Source organism: Rhinolophus sinicus, linkage group LG13, assembly GCF_036562045.2.
Source record: "Rhinolophus sinicus isolate RSC01 linkage group LG13, ASM3656204v1, whole genome shotgun sequence".
NCBI lineage: Eukaryota > Metazoa > Chordata > Mammalia > Chiroptera > Rhinolophidae > Rhinolophus > Rhinolophus sinicus.
The window spans coordinates 19,019,461-19,045,198 of record NC_133762.1 but is presented as its reverse complement, the minus strand read 5'-3'; the positions used below and the strand labels follow the sequence as shown (position 1 = coordinate 19,045,198).

At 49.5% G+C, this 25,738-nt stretch overlaps 1 protein-coding gene across 1 annotated transcript in view; it reads left to right on the top strand.

The window, feature by feature from the left end:
- CDH26 (cadherin 26) overlaps positions 1 to 3,280 on the top strand; it is a 38,989-nt gene extending 35,709 nt beyond the window's left edge. The window contains exons 16-17 of the mRNA XM_074317674.1: positions 1,073 to 1,147; positions 3,007 to 3,280. Of these exons, the coding sequence (XP_074173775.1) occupies positions 1,073 to 1,147; positions 3,007 to 3,210 (279 nt within the window). The 3' untranslated portion in view covers positions 3,211 to 3,280. The remainder of the gene's footprint in view (positions 1 to 1,072; positions 1,148 to 3,006) is intronic.
- The last annotated feature ends 22,458 nt before the right edge of the window (positions 3,281 to 25,738 follow it).

The window sequence follows — 25,738 nt, the reverse complement described above, 5'->3', positions numbered from 1 at the left end:
AATGATTTTTCTGAAATGATTTTACACTCACAAGAAGCTGTAAACTATTTCAGAGATTTCCTGAGTACCCTTCATGCAGCTTCCCCCAAGGCTAACATCTACATAACTACAGCACGTTATTAAAACCAGAACATTGACCTGGTACAATGCTGTTCATACAGGTCTCAAACACAGACCTCATTTGGACTTCCCTAGTGTAGCTAAATATTATTTTAACAAAAAAAAATGTACTTTTCTGACAAAAACTGAAAGAGGTATTCAAGGTCCAAAGAGCCACAAGTTTTATGATGAAAGTTTTCGAGAAAAGAATTGAAGATCTCTATAATTCATGATCTTTTCTCGGCCTGCATTTGAGCTAAGACAGAAACGTATTCTTCTGTTTTGCACAGAGACGATGCCACGAATCCGCTCTTGCAAGGGCCTGTGCATGGACAGGTGTGTCCCTTTGGCTCCTTGTTGGGCCAGTGTCACGGGCATGGAACCTGGCAAGTTGCACAGGGCCCTGTGCTTGGTTTAATGCTCTACAGTCATCTTTTTGAAAGTCTTAATGTTTGGACAATGGGTCCCACGTTTTCATTTTGCACTGGGTCCTGTCAATTATGTAGCTGTCCTGAGTCCCAGGGGTGGACTCATTCGCAAGTGTGGAGGCCATGCTCATGGCACAAGGTGTCTTCCTGAGCTTTTGTGGACCCAGGACATAGCTGAACATCTCGTATGGTAAGGCTCCGTCCCCACAAAGCAACTACAAAGCTGGCCCATGGATGTCTGCTGGGAGTACAGACACTGCTAACATTAGCTTTTCATACCTTTAGTGCAGAAATAAAACGCAGTATGATTGCAAGAGCTTCTAGTTATGTGTTTACAAGGTCTGTTCCTTTCTCCCTTCTCCGCCACCACACAAACAGTGACATGTGAGCAAACTGCTTTTGACCCCACTGTCCCACCAAGGGAGCTCTGACCACCCTCCACGTGGGTGGTGGCCCCCCACCTGCTGGCCAACAGAAGCCATCGATGTGGGGGAGCTGAGGAAGGCTCCCCAGTGGTGTCAGCCCTTGGCCCCTTTGCTTCTCAGGCTTGCCGGGATACCATGGTACCCAGAGGGGCCCTGGAAGTGAGAACTGGAGTCATGGCAGAGATCCTGCGACAGGTAGGAAGCCTTCCCTTTGCCAGTGTGCCAGCTGGGGGGTCTGCTGCCCAACCCAGACCCAGGCCGGACCTGGGAACCCTTCCTCCCAAATCACTCTGTCCACTGGGCCTGCAGGAACAAAAGACCACAGACCAGGCGGCTTAAACAACAGACTGATTTCTCACAGTCTGGAGGCTGGAGGTCTGAAACCAGCGTGCCACCACGGTGGGCTCCGGTGAGCCCTCTGCCTGGTTTGCAGATGGTCACTTTCTCACTGTGTCCTCACACGTCCGAGAGAACAACCTCTGGACGGTCTCTTCTTATCAGGGCACTAATTGCCCTGACCTCATGTAACCCTATTGACTTCCCAAAGGCCCCACCTCCAGGTACCATCACACTGTGGTGCGGGGGATAGGGCTTCACCATAGGAATTTAAGGGACACAGTTTAGACCAGAGCAAGCATGTGCCTGGGAACCCTCATTCCAGGGGTTGCTCCTGCAGGACACAACCTAAGATAAGAGTGATTGGTGTGTCTCTGTGAAGGCCGAGTATTGATTAGGCTTAAGGGGATCATGGGACGGTAACATGAGAAGGTCTCTCAACACGTGTTCCGGAGCAAATCAGACAGGTGCTTTGGGAGCTGGGCAAACCGTGTGTGGTTCCAGTGGAAGGAGCTGGGGCAGGTCCACACAGCGCGTCACGGAGCGTGAGCTCTGTGTGAGCCCCATTCAGGGCGGGAGGTATGCACAAAGAAGCTGCAGATTGGACAGCTGACCCCCAGGAACGCCACATCTTGCAGGGAAGTTGGGGCTCAGCCTGTGTAGTGATGAGCGCAAAGGACAGACGAGAAGGCCTGGTTCCTTCCCTTGTGGGCCTCCACCAGAGTCGGGGCTTTATGATGAATTACTGAGCTTATGGGGACCCTAACATCGCTGAATCAGGGTGCAGAAACCCGCTGCTCTGTCGTCAGCCTTGGGATCCTGAGCTAGAATCTGCATAGCACAGACCCGCTGCAGAGTCTGCTGGGATCTGCCCACCAGGTCCATCTGCCACAATGACCTACTCAGCTTCAGTACAGGACTCGACAGGACTGCGGCAGCGTGGCCAGAGCTGTGCTTCCGTTTGGTAGCTGGCAAAGCTTCCCTTCCTCCCCCACCCCGCCCCCTCGTGGGATATGGCCACCCAGTGACCAGTCCTGAATGAGCGGACCCAGGCAATGAGCAGACATATGGGGGAGGCTGCTGAGGTTCACCTGTGGGCACCAGCAAATACAGGGCCAGGAGACGGTGTTTCCCGCTAAACAGAGAGCCCACGAGGGGCTCCTGTGAGCCAGAGGAAGTTGGGGAGAGCTGGCTGCCAGAATCCTGGGAGGGCACGGCTGAGAGCTCGGGACGTGGGTGGTCTCTGGCCTTCTCAGCTTCCTCTTTCAGGCCTTGCATCCAGCTCCTCCTGCCTCTGGCTCTGAGATGTTTGATTCTGAAAGTCTTCGGGCCATAGGTGAGATCATCCTCTCGGGGACGGCTGTTAGGTAGTGAAGGTAGAAGATTCTAGCTAAACTCATTCCCACATAGGTTGAGGTAACTGGCTCAGATTTCCAACAGCACCCTCCTGGAGGTATTCAAAGGTAACTTGGTGAAAGCTCTTTAGCTTTATCCATCCATCCATCCATCCATCCATCCATCCATCCATCCATCCATCCATCCATCCACTCATTCATCCATCCAATATTCATCCATCATCTATCCATCCATCCATCATCCATCCATCCATCCATCCATCCATCCATCCATCCATCCACCCACCCACCCATAGAGCCTGGAGAAAATAAACCGTGCATGGACTCTGGCATTTACCACCTCTTGCCCTGGTTTTTCTCCAGAAGCTCTGTGGCGTGGATGTGCTGGAAGAGGACACTGATTACCTGCCCCACCTCTACTCGGAAGAGGGAGAATGTAAAAGAGCGGAAACCCTCAGTTCTCTCGCCTTCTCCGAACAGGACCTGCCTCTGGACTTGCTGGACTGTTTGGGCTCCAAGGCTACTTCACTCATAGAACTATATTCTGGGTCAGGCGTTTTGTCCTAAAAAATGTATGTCGTGGTGAATTGAAATAATTTATGGAAGGGAATCTCTATTAAAGGATTTTATCTCTCTCTCTATTCTTCTTTCATAAAATTACCTCCTAGTCCTAGGATGAGGATAAATTATGAGTTCAGATTAAACACTTTGATATTCTCAGACCAGACATCTTGAACCAAAGCAAAAGAGTAGGTTATGCTTTTAAAAAAATTGATTTGTTGGACAGATTTTCCAGAGAAAGTTTAATTTAATTTTGTAATTTCTTGCTTCTAGTAGCAGCCTAGCTCTGAGGGTAAATGAAATATGATACACAGGTTACCCAGCAATTTGGCAACAACAGGTAATATTGGGGGAAAATAGATTTTTTTTGGTGATTATTTACATTTTTATAGTTATGATTGTGCTTCAGTTTCATTGGAAAAAATAGGAAAATAGGGAAATGTTTTCTAGAACATTTGTGATCAGTATTTTTAGTGATTTAAAAAATAGTGATCCTTTGTACTTTTTGAATAGATAAATAAGTAAAGTATGTTATCATGAGAGAAATGATTATGCTTAAAACTTTATAAGCAGTATATACTTCAAAAAATGAAGACATAATTTAACTTGCATTTTTATGTAAGTAAAATAATTTGGTAGCCTTAATGAATAAATTCCAATTACATTTTCTTTAAACAAAATGACCAACTTTAATTTTTTACTTGTCCACTTACTACTAGTGTAAAATCTTTTAAAATTCTTTAAAAATTTTAAATAGCAAGGCATGTGCCCTAAAAATGGTCGATGTCTGGTCTGGGTAATAGACAAGAGGCTAGCTAAGCAAAATTTTAAATGCTATCAGGATACTTTACTGTGTGTATCGGAAATCTGAAAGTCCACAGCCAAATTCTAAAACCTTTATATGATTAATAAGCATAATCTTTTGTGAGTGCCCTCTGTCACCCTAGGATAAATCAGTGAAGTATTATATTAAATGACATTTTAGCTGACTCAGGGTGAAACCCTCCCCTTTCTTTATGAAGAAGCTATGGAAATATTTACTGTGAAGAGACCTCAGTGTTTGTATATAATTACTTCACTCTTCATCCAGTGCTTTGGGCAACTGAAAAAGAAGAAAATCCATCTCCAACGTGTTGGAGTGTCCATCTAACACGTGAATGTGTACAACAGCTGCTTGAATGCTGGAACGATGCAGAGCAGAGCCTAGGACATTTTCTGCGTAATTCAGGATAAAAGTCTGTGTTTTTAAAAGTATACTTTTTGGGTCTGATTAGTTGGCAGAGGTAAGTAGGTGGTCTTTAGACCTTCCTGGATCTGAGGCAAGGGACAGAAAACTACCGCCATGGGAGCAGATCTGGCCCACCACCTGTTTTTGTAAATAAAGTTTTATTGGCACACAACCATGGCATACATTTTTTATGTGCTATCTACGACTGGTTTGTGCTGCCACAGCAGAGCAGAGTAGCTATGACAGAGTCCATATGTTCCCACAAAGTCAAACCTATTTACTGCCTGGCTCTTTACAGAAGAAAAAAGTGTGCCGATCCTGTTTAAGGGATTCTTTTTGGAAACTCCACATCGTATCAAACATATTAGGATGTATCCACAGCCTGTGTTAAAAAGAGGTATATGGCCATACAAGTTCGGACAGGTTGTAAGTGAGTTTGCTTTTGGTTGTGGGTAGCTCGTTTCATTCCCTACTGTTTGTGGAATCTGGGCAGTTGTGCGTATTTGTGAAATCTTACACTACGAGACTCTCTCCAACTAATTGTTTTCAAAAGTAGTGAAATTCTCATGCAAAAATCATGAATACCAAATTTAGCAGTTAATGAGAACAAAGTGTTATGTTTTGTAGATAACTGGACATTCACTAATTTTAATTTTGCTCTTTCCTTTGTGTATTCTGAAGCCAATACACCGTGTTTCCCCAAAAATAAGACCTAGCCAGACAATCAGCTCTAATGTGTCTTTTGGAGCAAAAATTAATATAAGACCCAGTCTTATTTTACTATACTATAAAACCAGATCTTATAATATAAGACTAGGTATAATATAATATAATATTGGGTCTTACGTTAATTTTTGTTCCGAAAAATGCATTAGAGCTGATTGTCCAGCTAGGTCTTATTTTCGGGGAAACACGGTATACGCATATTTCAGATCCTGACCATTTTCATGGGTCTCAGACCTTGGGGATAAAATGGCCCTGTCGGCCTGTTTACGAAGCAAACCTGGCATACAAAACTTCAGCCTTTCCCTTTAGATGCCAGTTTATATTCTATATTATCACCTGATGCAACTGGTATCTGCAGGGAACACTCCTGGATGTGGCTGGTTCTCCCCACAGGTTCATTCTCAAGTGGATCCACATGGTTAGAAAAGCTTCCGTTAGAACGTCGGCATCAGGAGGTTTGGTGCTGGGGAGTTGACTTGGGAGCGAAACCAAGTCTTACTATGGCAATGAAAAAGGCAATAAAACTGAAATAGTAAATATTTTAAAGGAAAGTGTGATTTTATTAAGAATATTAGCCTCCAAATTACTTAGCAGTCCAAAGATAGCTGCAGTCTCATCAGTTAAATATTTATTTTGTGTTTCATCAATTTTGGTTTTCCATTTGCATGAACAACCTCATTGGTTTTATGGAGCTTTTCATCGGAGGTGTTTGTTTTGCTTACTTTTATGATTTACTGAACACGGAAAGTGTGAACACAGTTGTTAATATTTTCCCAAGTGAAACACTAACTCGGGAAACCTCACTTTATGTCCCTGGGAAGCAAAAGGCCCCTCAAAGATGACGCGTGGGCAGAAGACCACAAACCTGGTGTGGTCAGAGTCTCCTCTGAAATGGGTGCCAGAGGCCAAGCGAATCCGCCATACAGAGGAAGGAGGGGGCTACAGAACTCGGGGTATAAAACCCCTTGTACCTTTCCCAGAGCAAGGACTCTGGTCCTGAAACTGCCACGCGCATGAGGCCACACTGACTGCAAATTGCCTCAGTATCTGCCACCTCTCCTTCCTCCATTAAAGAACCCTGCATTTTCAGCCATCCAGAACGGGAGTGACGTTTCCCATCCTTCCTGGCAGCCAGGTATGGTCATGTGACTAAGTTCTGGCCAATGGAAGGCAAGTTCCAGGAAGGGTCCTTGAAGGGTGGAGATGGGTCTGTCTCTTCCCCCTCTTCCCCTTCTGCTGGCTGGAATGAGATGATGACGGCTGGTGCTGGGGCAGCCATTCTGGACGGTGCCGTTAGAACCGACGCATGCTGTGTCCACAGGATAGGGGGGCGTAGGTCTCTGCACCATGCAGCCCCACTGCACCATCCCAGACCACCTTAGTCTGGATTCAAAATGAGGGAGAATTAAATATGTGTTGTTTAAGCCATGGCTATTTTGGATTTCCTGTCACTTGTGGCCAAATCTAATCTTAACTGAAGAAGCCTCAAGTAGCAGAACCGAAACATGGGCACTGGCTTCATGGATGTGGTCAGGACTGAGATATGGTGGGCAAGGGGGGGGCTGGTGACCCTTATCATGCAGAAACAAAGCATTTGATAACAAGGCTCTCCCGCTGGGTTTTGCAAAGCAGCTCCTTCTGAACAAGGCTTGAGGTAGAAACATTCCTAATGTGGAGATGCATTACTACGTCTCACTGCTGTTAGCAGTTCTCCAACAGAGCGGGAGCGAGGCTACTGCTGGCCAGTGTGGGCGCGGGAATGACACTCTGCCTGCAGTCTGCAACCTAAGTCAACTGAGAGCTTGGTAATTTGGAGCCTTGCAGAGTTGAAGAAAGCAGCTGCTGAGTCTCTCAAATGACACTGGCGCCGGGAACGGTTTAGTGCAAAGCAGTGCACTGAGCAGAAAATCATACTAGTGCCCCGTCCCACCAATATGTGAATCTTGTGGCAAAAGCCATTTTAAGGGGGTTGCCTTCCTACCCCAACCCAAATGGCTAAAGGTGGACGGACGCCATTGTGCTCAGAGACAGGAGGCGTTGGCCGAGCGTGGAGGCCCACAAGGGAAGGCCAGACTTCCAGGGTTATAAACCATGTCTGGACAGACCCACTGACTGGACACAATAGGTCAGAAGTCTTTATTTTGGAAAGAAACTGTTTTGCCTAAGAAACCACAGCCTGATCTGAGAAAGCCTGTGACGGTCCAACCCCAAAGCAAACCCTGGAACCACCAACATGGAAAGCAAGAAGCATGAACGCACGCAGCCCCAGGAAGGCCACAGCCTCCGATACCACATGGGTCAGGAGTGGCGGGGAGATCACAGGAAGCATGCGAGGAATGGCCGTGGAGGTGATACCGCAGACCAGTCTTCATTGGTGCTGCTGGATTTGCTTGTGGGCACGGACCAGTGACGGCGTGTTTATCTAAAAGGGGGCTTTTATAGGAGGCGTCGCATTTTTACTCATCTACCTTCTGTTGGGTGTATCAGGAACCAGAAACGTATCACGTGGTTTACAGGTTGTCAAACCACAAAGCAGTGCCAGAGTCGAGTTTGTCTGTGTGAACAGGGGTCCGAATCTTGGGAAACATCTTTAAAATTCTGCCCCCACAGGGGAGCAGAGAATAACCCCCAGGCAATAACAGGTTTCCGGAAGGCTGGGTGAGGAAGCGGTTACTCTTTGGGAATTTCCTCCAGACTCTGTCTCAGAATGGACCATCTTCCGGGTCCCCTGCCCCATCGTGGTCCTCGGCCTGGCTCTGGGCTCTGCTACCTTGACGACGCCATAGCCTTCCTGCTAAACGCAGTGTTTGGCACTATCGGTTCATTTTGCTGGGTTCTGTCCACTCCAGGTTCACTTTCATCAAAGGCAAGCCACTGCTGTTTCGTTATCTCTATTCTATTTTCAGCGCCCTGCAAGCAGCGGCTTAAGAGCATTTGGATATAGAGATAACCCAGGGTAAGTGGCTGGCCGGCCGGCACTTGGGGCGGGCGGCAGCCCCGGCCAGATCTGGCCCCCTGCTTAGCCGTACTCCCCTCAGCCCATCTGGAAGAGCCAGTGTTTTTAACACAGATGCCACGAGCTTCTCGGCATCTGAACAGTATGTCAGGGTGGGTCTGGGAAGAGGGGTTTATGGCAGGTTTTTCAACATCGGCACAGTATTCTGAACTGGATCATTCTCCATGGTGGGGGCTGTCCCGTGCCCTGTGGGACATTTAGCAGCATCCCTGGCCTCCATACTCCATGCCAAGAGCACTCTCCCTCCAGTTGTAATAACCAAAAATGTTTTCAGTCATTGCCCAGTGTCCCTGGGGGGCAAAGGTGCCCTGATTGGACCACTGGCTTATGGATTGAGCCTTCAAAGTACAGCCTCCTGGGCTCTCGGGGGATACTGACTACGAAGTCATTAAAGTGGACCGGTCAGCTTGGTGCTCTCGGGGAAAGGTCAGGAGGGAAGCCATGCAAGTTCTAAATTAGCTGTGGGAACCGGCCCAGCCCTGAGCAGGGACCCACGGTTCAAGAATATTCTCTAGCCCCACTCTTGAAGTCTCTGCTCATAGCCTCAGAGCGTGGCCACCGCGGAGAGTGGCTAAAAATAATACCTTGGTGGTGGGCTGAGGGCTTCCATGCAGGAAATTGCTTTCCGGGGGCAGCTGGGGGAGAGCCATGATATGGGGACACCAGGCCGGCTGCGCGGCTACAAAGGTCAGCCAGCAAGGCCCTTCCAGACCCGAGCTTCTGCCAGGACGTCCTCAGTGCTCAGGTGCAAGTGAAACGCCTTTCAGCTCCTTTGCTTAGGAGCCTCTCAGAGCCTTGCAGCCGAGGCCCTCTCTCTGTTTACTGCCTTAACAGCAAATCTGTGCTGGGTTGGCTGGCAACTAATCACCACGATTGAAAGAGGCAGGGTTCTGACCCCAGCCGCTTCAGAAATGCCCGCACAACGTCTCTGGGCCAGCTCCACTTTAAATCACTGAGAGTCACAAGTAGAACGCAAAGGAACCGGAATGCCAGCGTCCTGCTTTCAGGCATGAGAAGAAAATGAGTCACCTCTTCTGGGGACGGGGAAGACATTCTGCCCAGCTCTTCCTTCCTGCCAGCCTGGTGGTTGGGGCTGATTCATGCCCAAACTATGCACAAAGCAGGTGCTGGACTCTGAGAAATCACACAGATACGCAGGACTGCTGTGTATCTAATTCACGTGCATGCATCCTGTCTCTTCAGGGGACAGTCAGTTGCTGGGGGCAGTATTGGACCAAGCAGCCCTCGTATTACCACTCAGAGCAGCCACTCTGAGCCCTCGGCCTGTGCCAGGCAGCGCACGCTGCGGTTAATCCTGTGACAACAGCCCCCGTCAGGGCCACGCTGCCTCCACCAGGACCCCAACGCTCAGGGGCTCAGGGGCCCAGGGGCCCAGGGGCTGCCGACGCTCACACAGCGGGTCAGGAGAGTGGGACGTGGCCCCGTGTCCTCAGCATGCTAGCCTGCCTGGGCTCACGCCCTGGGCTGGGCAGGAGGCAGCCCTTGGTCTGGAGTCTGGGCGATCTCGGGCTCCAGCTCTCTGGGCCGTGATTCAAAGGCCAGGTCATGAGCCTGGGCTTGGCTCTTTCTGAGGGGAGGATTTGGCTGGCATCCCGAGCCTGGAATAGAAGCTGCACCTGTGGTCCCTGCGGGGCGTCATCCAGGCCTCCTGGTACCCTTTGTCCTGGATCAGCAGCCCCGGACTCACCAGCCAGAGCAGTGATTCTCAAAGTGGGGTGCCGCCGTCCCTCGGGAACCTGCTGAAATGCACATTCCCAGGCCCCCACAGACCTGCAGAATCAGAAACGGTGGGCAGGTGCCCACCAAGCCCTCCCGAGGGTCCTGATGCTTGGGAAGGCCAAGAACCTGAGCCCAGAGGGTGACCGGTCCCCTCACTTCCTTTCCCACAGCCCCTGAGAACAGCTGCACCAACAGTCAGAGCTGAGGTGGGTCCAGGCAAGGGCCCGGATGATGAGTGGTCGCTCCTGGGAAGGGCTGGGCGGGGGGCTTGTCTCAGGTCCTTGGTACTTGTGGCTAAGTAGGTGCTGTGAGGCTCTGTGAGAAAGCTGGCCAGCTGTTTCTGACCTGTGGTCATTCCATTTTGAATAGGGGGTGGGGGGTGGGGGTGCCAGTCCCTGGAGCAGCTGTCAACGTCTGCCTGGCTGTCCTGACTCTTAGAAGGAGTGAGGCTGGAGAACTGTGAGCAGCTCCCTTCTACCCCCGGCGTTTCTGTCCGGCCTGATGCTGGTGCCTGAAACGCTGCCATGATTCTTGCTTTGTGGGAGTTGGCCACAGCATGAGGTAGATGTTTTGTTCAGAATGATTTGTAAGTTATGGCTGCTGAGAGCAAATTCTGATGGGGTAGAAGGTGGCGGGAAAGCTGGTCAGGGCCCACAGCACCATGGCGGAGACTCAGGAGAGCGGGGAATGCTGGTGACTGAGAGGGGGCGTCGTGAGGACACCACCGAAACTTGAACAGTTTCGATCTATACAAAGCCAGTCCCGTGGCCTCCTTCCCAGAGGTGATTATGGTCGATAGCACCTTCTGAAAAGGTGTATCATTTTTAAATTTTAATAGCAATGTGCGAACTCTACCATATTTTTATTGATTCACTTGGCAGTGCAGCTCAGAGACTGTATCCTATCAACACATGGATCATATCTGATTTTTTAGAGGTTTCATACCATTCTTTTGTATGTAATAATTTACTTACGCAGTTCCCTGATGAGAATATTTAGGTGCTTTCCAGCCTTTTGCTACCAAAAATTAAAAAAAGAAAAAATACTGCTGAGAACATTCTTATTCACATTTCTTTGTACATGTGCACAAATACGAGGTTGGACAATTAAGTTCACGAACTTGTTGAATGAGGTTGCTCACCTTTTTTGATATCAGAGGGGATTATTCATTATGAATTTGTACCAACTGGGCAGTTAACCAAGTTAGACAACCTGAACTTTTCGCCAACAATTCATGGCTCTGGCATCACGACACTGCACCAGCTCGCACAGCGCTGTCTGTGAGGGAGTTTTTAGCCAGTAAACAAGTAACTGTATTGGAACACCCTCCCTACTCACCTGATCTGGCCCCACATGACTTCTTTCTTTACCCAAAGATAAAGGAAATATTGAAAGGAAGACATTTTGATGACATTCAGGACATCAAGGGTAATACGACGACAGCTCTGGTGGCCATTCCAGGAAAAGAGTCCCAAATTGCTTTGAAGGGGAGTCTAGGGGCTGGCATCAGTGCATAGCTTCCCAAGGGGAGTACTTTGAAGGTGACCATAGTGATATTCAGCAATGAGGTGTGTAGCACTTTTTCTAGGATGAGTTTGCAAACTTAATTGTCTGACCTTCATATATGATCCAGATAAAATCCTCAAAGTGGAATTCCTAGACCTGCAGAAATCTACATTTAAAATTTTAAAACCTACAGGCAAATTGTCTTCCAACATTCTCACCAAGTGTTTATTACCAAGTTTTAAATCTTTACTAGTCTAAGTAAAAAATTTTAAAAAGGGTTTATAATTATAGTTTTCATTTCCATGTCTTTCATTATAAATGAAACGAGCTGAGCATGGGAAAATATGTTTCTGAGCCATTTATTTTCCTGTGAACTGCCTGGTTTTATTCTTTGGCTATTTTTCTAATGAGTTGGTGGTCCTTTCTATCCATTTGTCAGAGCTGTTTATATGTGAGGCTATTATCTCTGTCAGTCACATGTTGCAAATCCCTCCCCAGTTGTTTTTTGAGATCCTTTTCCACGTGAAATGTGAAATGTGATGTAGTCTTTTCCTTTATGGCTTTAAGAGGACATTCATTTCTGAGTGGGGAGGAAAGAGGGTGATGGCGGGAAAGTATCACGGGGGTGTGTGTGTGCGTGACCTCATCTGGGGGTTGGGGCAGCCCCTGTGAGTTGGGCGTTGAGTATGAGCAGTGAATGGGGGCGCGGTGGGGGGCAGGCAGCACCCCGGGCAGGGGCTCAGCAGGACCCGAGCATGCATCTCGGTGGGCCCCAAGGCCCGGAAGGGGAGGATGTGTCCTCCCTGTGGGGCATGTGACAAAACCAGCACATTCTTTTCCCTTGGAACCAATGAAATTTGCTCTCAAACAAATGAACCAAGAAGGTGGCAGCTGGGACCCCTGGGGCAGTGAGTGGTGTTGGCCCCGCTGGGGTTTCAGGATAGGCCTCTCGTGAAGGGTGACCGGGTTACGTGTGCTTTTCTTCGGATGGGGATCCATAATGGGGAGCCTGCTCCAAGGGGGCCTGGCCTGCTGTGCAGAGCTCTCCAGGGCGTAGATGAACCAGAAAATGGGGGCTCTCCTGAGCCTCGGCTTCTGTCTTAATATCTCCAATGCCCAGAGAGAGCTGAGATCAAGTCTGAATGTTAGCCTCTGCCTTGGATTTTGTTTCCACTGTGAAGACAGATAGTCGAAATAATGTGCATATCAGCTTAGGATGAAAACACCCAGCAATTCAGGGTCTGCCTTCATTTGCCAAGTTTACTCGCCCCATACATCATTCCTTTGCAGATGCCATTAACTAATAGTTCAAGGCTGGTAATCTTCAATCAACCATGATTAAAGAGCTCTTGCTGCATGGCAGGGGGATACCACGTTTTTGTGAATGCTGGAAGCGAAATCTGCTTACACCATCCATCTTTACTTTGATAAACTGCCCTTAACCAATAATTCCAGATGGAAGGATTTTAAATCAAGCATGGGGCTTGGCAGGATCAGGGCAATCTCTCAATAACTGTAAAGACTATTTTATGGCCGTCTTCAGATGGACTATATCCATTTAGGTTCTAAGGAGCAGGTGATATTCCCACGCTTCCCAGGGCACCTGACCCCTTATTCGCAGCATGTGGGCAATTCACACCCTTTGCCTAAGAATTCCACCAGGAGGTGCAGAGTTCACATGTTCTGTTGGACAACCAGCCTCCGGGGTACCCCTCCAGCTATGTGTCCCTCACTCTGCCTGGAGTCGCATAACCCAGTCCTGCTGAGATTTTCATGGTTCCCTCCTTCTGGGCCTGCCGGTACCAGCTGGGATGGCTTCAGCCAGCATCGAGGTCAGGAGTCTCCCTGACCCCAGGGTTCCACACAAGGCCCTCTCGTGTGGCACTGGGGAAGCATACCTTCTCCTGGCTTGTCCACCTTCCCCTCCTGCTGCAGGCAAGCTCTTTGGGGGAAATGCTGTGTCTTCACCTCTTTCTGTCCCTCTCTGGGGCCTCCACAATTATAGTGCCCTGTAGGTCGGTGTGTGCTGAAGTAACAGAAGAGCGGACAAAGCCCCTTGCTGACCCTCAACAGGCTGGTTCTCTGTCCAGGGTGGGCCTGGGTTGCAGCACCTGCCCGACTTTGCTCCCCTGACAAAGGGTCTGCCGCCACACAGAAGTGGACTTTGTGGGGACAGGGAACAGCTCCCGACTCGGGGAAACCTGTGCTCCTGACCTTCATAAGCGGGCCAGGTTTATTGTGTTTATTCCCAAGAGTCACTGTCTTTGAGCTTTCTCTTCCTGCAGCGGCGATCTGGTAGTTTTGAGGTTATGACATGTGTTAGGACAGGGACCCACAGCTCACCCAGCCTCCCAGCCGTATCGCTCTGGGTCAAAAACATAATACACCCACGAGTTTTACCTCTACTTTGCAGACAGACTTCAAAGTCATATTTGAACGGCAGAAGAGAAAGGAAACAAATCACCTCAGCTATCGGTTTCTGAAGAGGCCCAGCAAACCCATAGCATATTGGACACCCAAGGGAAAGTGGTGTTAAAACTTAGCACATTTTGAATCTGCGCCAAGAAGGACAATCTAGGGCATGGCAGATCTGTGACCAAGATCAAGGGGATTAGCAGCCTCTTGGGCAGACTCCCAGAGAAAGGCCAGCCTGAGGTCATCGAACTGTTCCACTGTGCGAAGGGAGAGCCACAGCCGCGGCTCTGAAAGGCGGTGTGACAGGACCAGGAGACGGTCCCATTTCAAACTGCACAGAATGCATGAAGGTGGCTTAGGAAGTGGAGGGAAAATTCATTGCCTGACAAAACGGCTGTTCTAAGAAAACATTTGGTTGGGCCTGTTTGTCATGAGAGGCAGAGTGCAGGGTGGTGCCTGGAATGGGGACGCTTCAGCAGAGAAAGCCACGTAACTACTTAATAAGGTAAATGGGAGTCCTCCGTGTCCCAGTGTGAAATGGATTTCTCTCTCTGGGGTGGAAATGGCCCCCTTGGTGTTCACACGTCCCAGTCCTCTGGCCAGTGGCCCCTGAACACAGTGCTTTGAGGGTAGGCCTCAGAAATAGACTTAAAGCAGAGCGTGGGGCACCAAGGAAGTAAGGGGGCCGCCTGCCTGACCGGCCAGCAGCCCAGCTGAGCTTATTGCTGAGGAGCGTGGGGGTGGGGACTTCATGAACCCTCCACAGGTGTCCCATCCCAGGACCTGATATGCCTGCAACACTGAAGGCAGCAAAGTTTGACATTGCTTTAATGCCCTCATCAATAAAATGGGGATAAAACCATCTACCTGGCAGGATTATGGTAAGGATTAAATTGGGAAAAAACAGTATTTCAAAGCACTCATTGTTCATTTTGGGAACTTTCCCCCCTTCTCTCCATGTTTCTGGTGGGATTGTTAATCTGGCTGGCCCCAACGGGGCCAAGCACATTGTTCTGTGACCCAGCGATGGGTCCAGGGGTGAGCACACGACCCAAGCAAGCCCACGAGAATCTTTTGAGCGGTTTGATAGGGATGCTGGCTTTCTCTCTGTTCCTGGGTCCCTGGGCTGTGGGGTGATGGCCCAGAGTGCTTGCCTCCTGGAGACGCAGAGGACAGCAGCGTGGGGAGATGGAGACAGGCTGGGCACTGACACGTTGTTTAGACTCATGCATCCAGCTTTGCCTGAAGCCTACACATCTTTTGCTTTCTCCATTTCTTGAGTCAATATTCCTCTAATTCTTGTTAATTCAGTTTATTTTGGTTTCTGTCATTTCCAATCTAAAGGGTCCTGACTAACACTTTGTCTCTTTCTTTCCCCTTCCTTCACCCTCCTCCCATGCTTCTCTCTCGCCTCCAGTACCCTTTCCTCTCAGCTCCCATCCTGGATCCCAGTTTTGTCTTCATATTTCTGTCCACTCATCACTCCAATGACATCCTTATATAACTGAGATACTGACTCCTGGGCATTTAAATATTGCATTGAAAAGATCCTTTCAAGATGCCCAGGCATGCAGCTCTCTTAGGGGGACGATGGGCAGTGATGTTGATATTTTGGATCAGGGGTGAATACGCTTTAGCCCCAGTCCAAACCACACTTCACGTCACTGTTTTTTTGACTCTCTCATTTTTGTTTTCATGTAAATGAAACCATTTTATTTTCATGTTTCACGAGAAGCAGCCTGTGTTGATCCCCTGACCAGGTGTGTTTTGCGTGTTGTCTCTAGTTCGTGCCTGTGGCTGAATGGCCAAGGGCTGCAGGGTTCACCTGGCTGGTGCTGAGCCCGTCAGGTGAGAAGTACCACCCTGGAGATGGCGCTGAGAATGAAGCAGCCTGCTGTCCCAACTCGGGAGGCTGACACCCCAGAGTTCCACTGAACAATCACAGGCAAAGGATGTCATTGTCCCCTGGGGTCTCTTGAACAGGGGGTGCTCTTATCTGCCAGTGGGGTGTTTGTGGCTATTGGTAGGGTTGAAATATTGTTCTTCAGGGGCTGGGAGGATGCACCCACTAATTTCCCATGGTCTAACCTGTGGAGCATCCATTTGAGCATTTGCTGTGGCGGGGGGGTGGGTGGACCCCACTTGAGGGGTTTGATTACAACCCTCAGCAGCGGTTGTTTTGAAGCGTTGGGGAGAGCAGGCAATCCATTACCAGGCACAGAGGCGGTGTCCCCTGGTAACTATCCCCACTGCACTCCGAGCGTCTGTTCCAAAGGGTGGCAGCTGGAAGCGGGTTAGCACAAGGCGGCCCCTTTGCTTGCATGGGGCCGGCTAACTGGGGCTACTACCTACTAACAAGAGCTCTGGTTTACAGTGTGCTTGCTACGCTCCGGCCGCCCCGACTTCTGTGGTTCAAACACCGCCTCCAAGATCGTGGCCATGTTTGTGTAATCTGGTCCTCTTAACTACCTCATAAACAACATCAATTCATTGTTTTACTTAAATGCATTTAAAAAGTAAATCCCCCAACTTTCTTCTAAATGAGAAATTAGTAACACGTGTTATGAATGGGAGGCAACCATAAAAAATATAATGAGAGACTCCTGTTGTCGGTCAGGCATGTGAGAGCTGGGAGACACCACTCAGTCCTCACAAGTGAGAAGCTGAACAAACTGAACAATCAACAAGTCTCCTCAGATCTGTCAAAGAAATGAGGCCACAAGGCAAACCACAGCCACCCCCCAAATTGGAGAGCCCAACAGGAAAATGCAGAGAATCACTACATACGAAGTGGAAACCCAGAGGCCTAACCCAGCGCCTGGCGTAGAGAAACCCGACTAACTGGTGAGCTGCCAGAGGCTCAGGGTAGACAGGCCTGAGATAAAAATTCCGGGAGGATCCAGTCGATAGGGCCCGCTGTGTGAATTTTATCTACAGGAGCTTGACCAGTTTTTCACAGTGAAATCAGAAAAAAAAAAAAAAAAAAAAAATCCCGTCTGGCTCCTAGCAGAGGGAAGAGAAAGGAACCACTGTGAAACACCCCGGGGTCCTGTTCTTAACAAGGCCTGTCCTCAGGGGGAACTCGTAAACCAGAGCCTACCCTGCTGAGTTATTGGAGCCCACCTACCTGGGGAAGGGAAATACCTAACCTCAGCCCCCTCGAGCCATCCTGTCTCACCTGCGGGGGGAGAAAAACACAGAAACTGCTGATGCTCACAGCCCAGAAACACAGACTCACGGAGCCCTCTGTCCAGGGTGGTCCCGGAGACACTTCCAGGTCTGACACCTACAAACCTGCATCCCTTCCATGACCCAGGCCCACTGCACCCTCCAAACGGCTGTCCTCCTCAGCTGTCTCTTCAAAGGAGCCTCCACGCACCAGCGGCCCCGCTTCCAGAGGGGCCGCCCTGATTCCAAACAACACTGCATTGCAGCCTGACTCCCATCATGTAAAGAATCGATTACCTTGCTGCATCTTTTCCGATCATACGTTTCACTAGACTGAACCCAAGGCACTTACTTACATGCCTGGAACTAGCAGGCTGACTAAATATGGCAGCAATGCGCTGGGATTTCTTTAGGAATCAGCACATTGGCTTTTGAGGATTAGCTGGTGATCAGGGGCATAGACTCTGGAGTTAGGCTTTAAATCCAGGCTCCAGCACTGTTGGCTGTGTGACCTTCGGCAGGATCTGTCACCTCTCTGGGCCTCGGCTTTCCCATCTACATCATCTGGACAAAACACGGTCCCTACTTCCAAGCTTGTCCTGAGGAGCAAATAAATTCACTTACAGCTGCACAAGGTTAGCATGACACACCTGCACAGACTCACGTGGCCCGTTCTTGTAGCAGCTGGGGACGCGTCAGAAAGCTCACTGCCACTCCAGAGGACAGCAGGCCATGCCATGTGGGCACTGACAGCCAAGCTGAAAGGAGAAAATATGAACGTAGGGAAGCTGGTGATTTAAGACCGAGAACGGGAGTAAGCTGTCCTAGCCGTCCTCCCCTCGCCTCGCTTTGTTTTTGTCTGCCAACTGGAGACATTGCCTCCTTTCCACTCTGTTTCTTAATGAGTAAACTCTCTGATCCTCAAAGCAAACACACACCGAGCCAGCACAAACAAGCCCTTGATTTCTGCACACACTGCTTCTAAAAGGAGCGGCTGAGTGATGGGAAAACTGGCTCAGGGATGGACGTTGCTCCAGGAGGCAGCTGCAGGGCTGGCCAAAAGGCGTCATAAATCCAACCCATTTGCTCTTTGTCAGATTGTTTGTTTGTTCGTTCGTTCGTTCATTCATTCATTCATTCATTCAAATGTTTGGCTTCCTATCTCACTTGTTTCTTTCCCAGATTTTGGCCCCTCATTGTCACAAAAAGGAAGCACTCCCCCCAGAGGCCTCTGGGTTTTGGTCCCTTGGCCTTGCCTTCCTCAGCGGGCTGTCCACCTTAGGTGCTGACTCACTTCCCTCTTCATGACTCTGCTGTCAGGCTGGCCACTGGGTTTCTCCATCAGGTTCCGGGGTGTTGAGCCTGGTTTCCTGTTCACTTCCTGTGGGGCCTCGGCTGGGCTGAGTCGCTGTGACGGGGGCCTTGTGAAATCCCCTGCAACTCTCAGCAGTGCTGACTGTGCCCAGAAATCCTCAGTGACTCAAGTCACCTGTGCTGGGAAGGAAACATGCAGATGACCCCACTGGATGAGGCCAGACCAGTTGTTATCACGGACCAGGAAACCGCGGCCCTGCTTTATAGCGGCTGGGCTGATGATAAACTTTCACAACACAGAGCAAAGCCATTTAGCACCTTTAAAGAAATTGGAAATGGGTTTTTCATGTGTGGTGGTGTTGAAAATTGAGAATGATGATGGAATTATTAAAAACAGGCTTCCCGGTCTTGGACTCTTAATTGCCTCTGGTCTGTAAAGCTGACAAATTAGCCCCGTAGAATTCAAATGTAAAATACTTAAATTGGGAGCCTGGGAGAATGACTCCTAATGTTGTTGTTTATGGTTGTGAGAACTGCCTTTTGGGTAGAGAGATACTGTGAAAGCAAGAGCAGGGAGCTGAGACCTGGAGGCCTGAGTTCCCGCCCTGAGCCCTGATTATACTCTTGGTGGGGCTCGAAGCTCTCATCCCTCTAAGGAAACTGTTTGAACAGAGGGCAAATGGATTCCGTGGAATGATGGCTCTTCGGGGCTCCCTGGTGGCTCTGCGGGCCACAAGGTGGAGCTAAAGCTCAGCAGGTTTCTTTCCTGCAGGAATTCTCAGAGCCTTTAACATAATTATAATGACAGGTAACAGTTATTACGCACTTACTCTGAGCCACTGCGGTGCAAAAAGCTTTGCGTTTGACTCTTTGTCTTCATCCACAGGTGTGAGAAGAGAAGCTGGGTCTTAGACATTACAAACAACTTCCCTCTTGTTCACAGAGCTACTGAGTGGAAGCATCTGGTCTGTACTTTGGATCTGTCTGACCAAATAAGCTGTGTTCTAACCATCACACTCTCTATCCCTCTATCCTGTCCACAGAAGCCTGATGGAAACTTGAAATCGCTCTGTCCAACACGATGAGCTGCAGGACCCCTCTCCTCTGTCCTCCACTCTCCCCACATCATATCCCTCTCTCTCCAGTGTTCTGGTGGGGTCCCTTGCAGAGTTGAGGGGTCACCTAGGCCATTTTGCATGGTTGTTGGTAAAACATGCCATCAGGTGCCTTCCTGCTTGGGTTCAAATTTCGGCTGCACTACCTGTGCTGTGTGACTTTGGGCAACTTCCTTAACCTCTCTGTGCTTTAACAGCTTCACCTATAAATTGTATGATAATTGTCCCTTACTCAAAGTTTTGATATTGAATGTTGAGTTAATACATGTAAAATGCAGAAAAGTCATAAGATGCTGGGCCAGGTAACTTTCCTGAACTCATCTTGGGTTTAGAGTCTGCCCTACTCAAGGGAGGGGTCAACCAGGCAGCTCTGGCCAAGAGATCAATAAAGTCCATAATGAGTTCTTCCCAGAAAGAAACAAAAGCATGTGGAAGACTGGAAAATAACCTTCTTCTCTGATGCATTTTAATGAGTGGCCAGCAGGTGGCAGAAGCAAGCCAGGTACGGGAGTCTGTGCCCCAAGGATGGGCCGAGGCAACTGCCTTAGAAAATCCCTGGTGTTTGGGGGTTGTCTTAGGAGCGTGATCCCCAGTGTAGACACACACACACGCCTATGGACACTATACAGACTTCACATACACACACGACATCTACACACGTGTTCACACGCACAGATATAGACCTACGCATGTGCATACATATACACACAGACCTACATGTATACACATGTGGATATGCGTGCACACACACAAGTACAGACACATACACACAGACCTACACATATACATACACACATATACACGTCCATACATACATGCCAAAACTTTACCCAAATTGATTCCCAGTAAAAACGTCCCTATACAGGCTGCATGCTGTGCCAGGGACCACAGCCTGGTGTGAGGCTGGGCCGAAGCTGCAGGGACACCTCCCTCTCCTGCATGAGGTTCACACAGTCCTGTAGCTCAGACGTCTTCCCGTCACTCTCCTCTGCCCTCCCTCCCCTTGGGGGTTGGCCCTCCACGGGGCCCCTGCTGGGTCCTGCCAGGCACTGGACCACCCCCATCCTGGGTCTCTCTTAGGTCCTGTGTGTAACCCGCCTCGTCATCGGGCACTCACACTTCACACGTATCCGTCGCAGTGCAGAAGGCAGACATAATGAGTGAATTTTGTGCAGTGCGGCCGATTGCTGCACGCAAACCTTCCCCTCCGTGTGTTCCTTCTGTGCGGACTCATTAGAAGCAGGTGCCTCTCACGCTTGCATCGTACAGAAACCCTTAGCGACTGATGGACGTGTGGCTGCTTAAGAACGGTTGAGTGGTATTTGGAAAATTGGCCGGGGGTTTTGGGCGGTCTGGATATGTATCCTTTTTTCCCATTTTACATAATCGCACTTGAGCTTCTGCTGTTTGAAAATTTGCTCTCCAAAGCTTTTCCAGGAATTGATAATGTGGGGACAATGAGGGGTGCCTGCATTTTACCTGATGTAAACTCCTGGTGGGGGGTCAGTCTCATATGATCGGTCAAGGTCCAACAGACTGAGAATGGGAGAGAGGACAGGGTTTGTCATGAGGAATCTGCCTCCTTTTGTTGAACAAGGAAAATAACGAATGCCTCAGATCCCTGCCGGAGGAGTGGCTGATGGAAATGCTCTCCCCGGGCGCCCCTGCTAGATGTCAGGCAGCGGCCCCATGGCAGTGGGCGGGCACTCTGCAGCCAGGCTGCAGCTGGACGCTGGTCATGTTGGACACCTCGCCAAGCCCGACAGCAGACTCAGTCTCTCGTGGTGGCAGTCGTCCGGCGAGCAGAGCTTGTAATTAATTAGAGCCACAGCTGATGGATTTTCTCAGGCCTGGCACTGAAGAAGGCACCCAGGCGGTCCGGTGGGTCTGTCATGCCAAAGTGATGCCACCTGGCCTGCCTGGGAGTCAGCTGAAGCCGCAATCTCGCCGCAGCCTCTCCTGCAGCAAAGTGGGGACTGCCTCGGCCCTGCTGTCCACGGGGCGTGGACCACGCGTCTGCTGTGCCCCGCAGCTGAAACACTCCTGTTTCCACCAGAATCTGCTGCTTGTGTCTGAGATGCAGCTCCTGTGCTGACAGGATTCACGCAAACAGTAGCTGCCGGGCTCCGCGCTCCTCTGGCCTCCTCAGGCCTGCGTCACCGCTGCCTGCCAGGGGGAGACACTTGGTGATGCTGTTAATTAAAACCATAGCACTTGGGGATAGGAACGTTTAAAACTCTGCAGTCGTTCTCCCTAATAGAAATCTTAGTTTGGAGGTGCTCACAGAGGTCAGGCCAGCCAGGAGAGCCTGCGAGCCTAAATGAACTCAAATAGATTTAATTTACTTAGCTTGGTGCCTGGAGTCGGAGCGGGAGAGGGGCCCGGCATTGGCAAGGGATGGGGTTCCACCCTCACCTCCACCCAGGTTCTGTCCTGGGCCCGGGAGATGGGAGGAGGGAGCCTGACTTTCTGGGAAGAATCGGGAACTTGCTGAGTAGATGCTTTGGAATTTGCTGAGCAGGCATCTGTGGGGCAGCTCGACTGGCCGTCTCTGCGTACAGCTTCTACAGTCCAACAAGTACTGTCAGGGGGGAATTCATTGTAAAGGGGTGGCAGTGGCTGGGGAGTGGCTATATCTGGAATCCATTAGTCACACAGAGAATTCCCCTCTTCTGTGTTTCCTGGCCCAAGTCGCTGCTTTGAGTGCTGATGGCTTTTTGGAGCTGGCACCAACTCAGGCCAGCTTGAGCTGGCTGCTTTGAGAAAAACTGGAGTGATTTGAAAGGCTCAGAGGAGAGGGAGGGCTCTAATTGGGGGCAGCAGAAAGCATCTTCAATGTGCAGACCCTGGTCTCCTGTGGTAGGGAGCAGGACGCTGCTCCAGAGAGAGAATTCATCAGGGTTCTCAGCTAATGTGTGACAGTCGCTCTCCCACAGGCTGGGAGAGGAGGCTTTCAGTGGGAGCAGTTTAATTCCTGGATCATGGTCCCGGTCAAGGAAACACCAAATTTTATTCTCGCTCCTGCATTTGCCCATTTAAAGCCTAAAGCCATGGGCTGTGAAGGGGCAGGCCTGGGTTGCTATGGAAACACCTCCTGGAACTGGACACGCAGGCTTGAGTGTAGACACTGCTGTCTGTCCTGCACTGGCCTGCCCATGAGCTCGACAGACCTGTGGTCTTGTCCTGGAGAAGCAGGGAGGCTCCGGCCGCATGGCCCAGAGGAACCCAGGTGTTCCCCTGTAGGTTCCTTCCAGAATGTTCTCCGAATCTTCTTCCACTTCAACTCCCTTTCTCTCCATAGCAAGTGACACCCCATAATAAATGGCCAGACCCATTATTGTCTGTGTTTTATTCCTGGCCTCTTGGGCCACTAATGAGGAGGTGGGGGTCTCGGAAGCCTAGGGGCCATTCCCATCATTCTGCTGGAGAGTCATACGCAGAAGCTGTAGAAACCACAGCTGTCCTTCCAGCATTAGTCATCACAGGCGTCTCTGTGGTATAACAGGGGGTTCGGCTGGCCTTTGTCCCTGGTTTCTGAGAGGAAACCTCTAGGTCCCTGGAATTTCCCTGGAAAAGGAGTATCTTTATTAGTCCTGGGGGGCTCCTTGGACCCCACTTGGGTTTATGCTAATGAGGTGACTCAGGACGGGGCTGGCCCTGCTGGAAAGACCCACCATGTGGTTAGAGGCTTGGGGCTGAGACCTAGCTCACATCAGAACTCAGGGAGAGTTGGGGGCTGGAGGCTGAGCTCATTCCAGGGGCCAGCGACTCCGTTTGTCACTCCAAGTGTAGGCCTCACATGACTTCTCAGTCACGCAGAATAAAAGCTATAGCCCTCAAAATGCACCACCACAGCTAAACATAATCTTGGCTTTGCCCAGTATCATCTAAGAAATCCAGATGTTACTGTAATAAACAGCTGTGGGGACTGACTTCTCAGCATCCATGCCGTTCCTCGAGGCTCTTCCTGGGCTGGGGTCCTGACCGGTGTGCAGGGTCATGGCAGCCCCGAAACTGCTGGCAGATGGCTGAGGGCACAGCCACACAGCTGGAAGGGAGGCCAGCGCAGCACATGCTGAACAGGGGGGTGACGAAACCTTTGTCTGCGGACGCCTGAGCAGGTGAGCTGCGGCTCCGGGTCCCGGGGTTTGGGAGGAGGAGAGGCTGCCTCGGGCAGAGTGACGTAAGTTTAAGTCAAACATGCTGAGATGCTACAATTTACTCCAGGTCCATCGATGTTAGCAATAGTGGAAGTTGCCAACATTTATTGGGGGCTTACTACATCTGATCACCCCGAATCCTTCCAACTGGAGGAGGCAGCTCCTGTGACAGACAGAGGTTCAAAGAGGCGAAGCGATTTCCCCAAGTCCCGCAACAAGTAGGTGGTGAAGGTGGAACTCAGTACCAAAAATCTGGCTCTGCTGTTCCATGTGTTTCTATTTGGTTCCAGCTGGCCTTCCATCTTTCACAACAATTTTAGTTGAACTCACGGTTTTGTAAAATAATTTTGAGATTCAGCAGATTAAAAGATTCAGCATGTTTAATGTTTATTCTTTTATCCTGTAAATGAGAGCGTGTTTATAGAAGGATACACGCTCACTCGTTGTAAACATTTTGGACAACACAAAGAGCCCGAAGACAAATTAGGGGCCACCCCAAATCCTATCCCGATTTAATACTTTGCTGAGTATTTCGGACGTGCTCCATGCCAGACTGTTCCATGATACAGGACACTCTGAAGATGTCCCAAGAAAAAGGACTCTGAAGTCACGACGGTTGGGAAATACATTGCGTCCATGTAGTAAAGGACCTGAGAAGTTCTGCAAACCCGTTTGGCTTGATCCAATCTCATGCTTCCCAAGCCAACTCGTCCATAGAATGTCTTGTCCTAGAACGAGGGTTTGCATTCCTTCCAGAGGGCACGCTCTGCGGAATGCCGGCCTCACAAGGCCAAGTGAGCATTTGTCCAGCGGGTATTGTCCAAGCAGAGACTCTGGGCCAGGTCCATGCTGGTTCTGGAGGCTCCCACAGGGCCCACCTTCTCCTGGGAAAGGCAGCAGACAAGTGAACAAGAAAACGAGGGAACACAGGCACTTTCAGATGCTGATAATGGCCACGAAGAAAATGAGAGAGGCCTGTGTGGTGTGCGTCTCCAGAGAAGGCCTCCTCAAGAACAAGATGGAATCAGCCACAGGAAACTCGACGGCTTCAGGGCAGAGCTGTGCTGAAGGCCCTTTATCTGTACATATGGGCAAAGATGTCTGTATACAATTTCATGTATGTGATTATCACATTACGTGCCCACACTTGCCTTCTCCACTCAATTCAATGTCCAAGGTCATGATTCTAGTCAATAAACGTACTTTACTATCATTGTTCAACCACTGCAGAGCATTTATTCAATGCACATACCCCATTTTTCTTAACCAATCACCATTGGTGGAGATTTAGTGTCTTAGTCCGTTTGGGCTGCCGTAACAGAAACACAGAGACCAGGTGGCTTATAAACAGCAGATGTTTATTTCTAATAGTTCTGGAGGCTGGGGAGACTGGTGTCTGGTGGGGGCCCTCTTCCTGGTGCACAGGTGGCTGTCTTCTCACCCTGTCCTCACATGGCAGAAGGGATAAAGGAGCTCTCATTTATAAGGGCGCTAGTCCCATTCCTGGGGGCTCCACCCTCGTGACCTGGTCTCCCCCCAAAGGCCCCACCTCCTAATACCATCACATTAGGGGACTAGGTTTCAATATATGAATTGAATCGCAGTGGGTGGGGGAACACACAAATATTCAGTCTATAGCACTTAGAGAGTTTGCTTGTTGCATGCATTTTTCTCACTTTTGAATTAGTCTCCTTAGGATAAATTCCTGGAAATAGGATTGTTGGGTCCAAAGGTGTGAACATTTTATGTTTTTATACAATAATGCAAACTGCCTCCAGAAGTAATGTACTACTTTATATCCCTCCAAGACTGCATGAGAATGCCTATTTTCCTAAGGCTTGCTATAGTATGGTTTTTATTTATATTGTAATTCCTCACCAATCTGATAGGCAAAAATTAATATTTTATGTGTATTTAATTATTTGATAATGGGCTTGAACATGCACATTAGTCTGTGTATTTCTCCTTTTGTGAAATGCCTGTTCAAATCCTTTGACATTTTTTCTATTTGCATGGTGATTTGTTTTCTTATTTATTTATAAGAGCTCTTTGTATATTGGGATATTAGCCATTCATGGCAAGAATTATGGGATTGTTGTTGTCTTTTGGCTTTGTTTATAGTGTTTTAAGTCATTCCGACATTGTA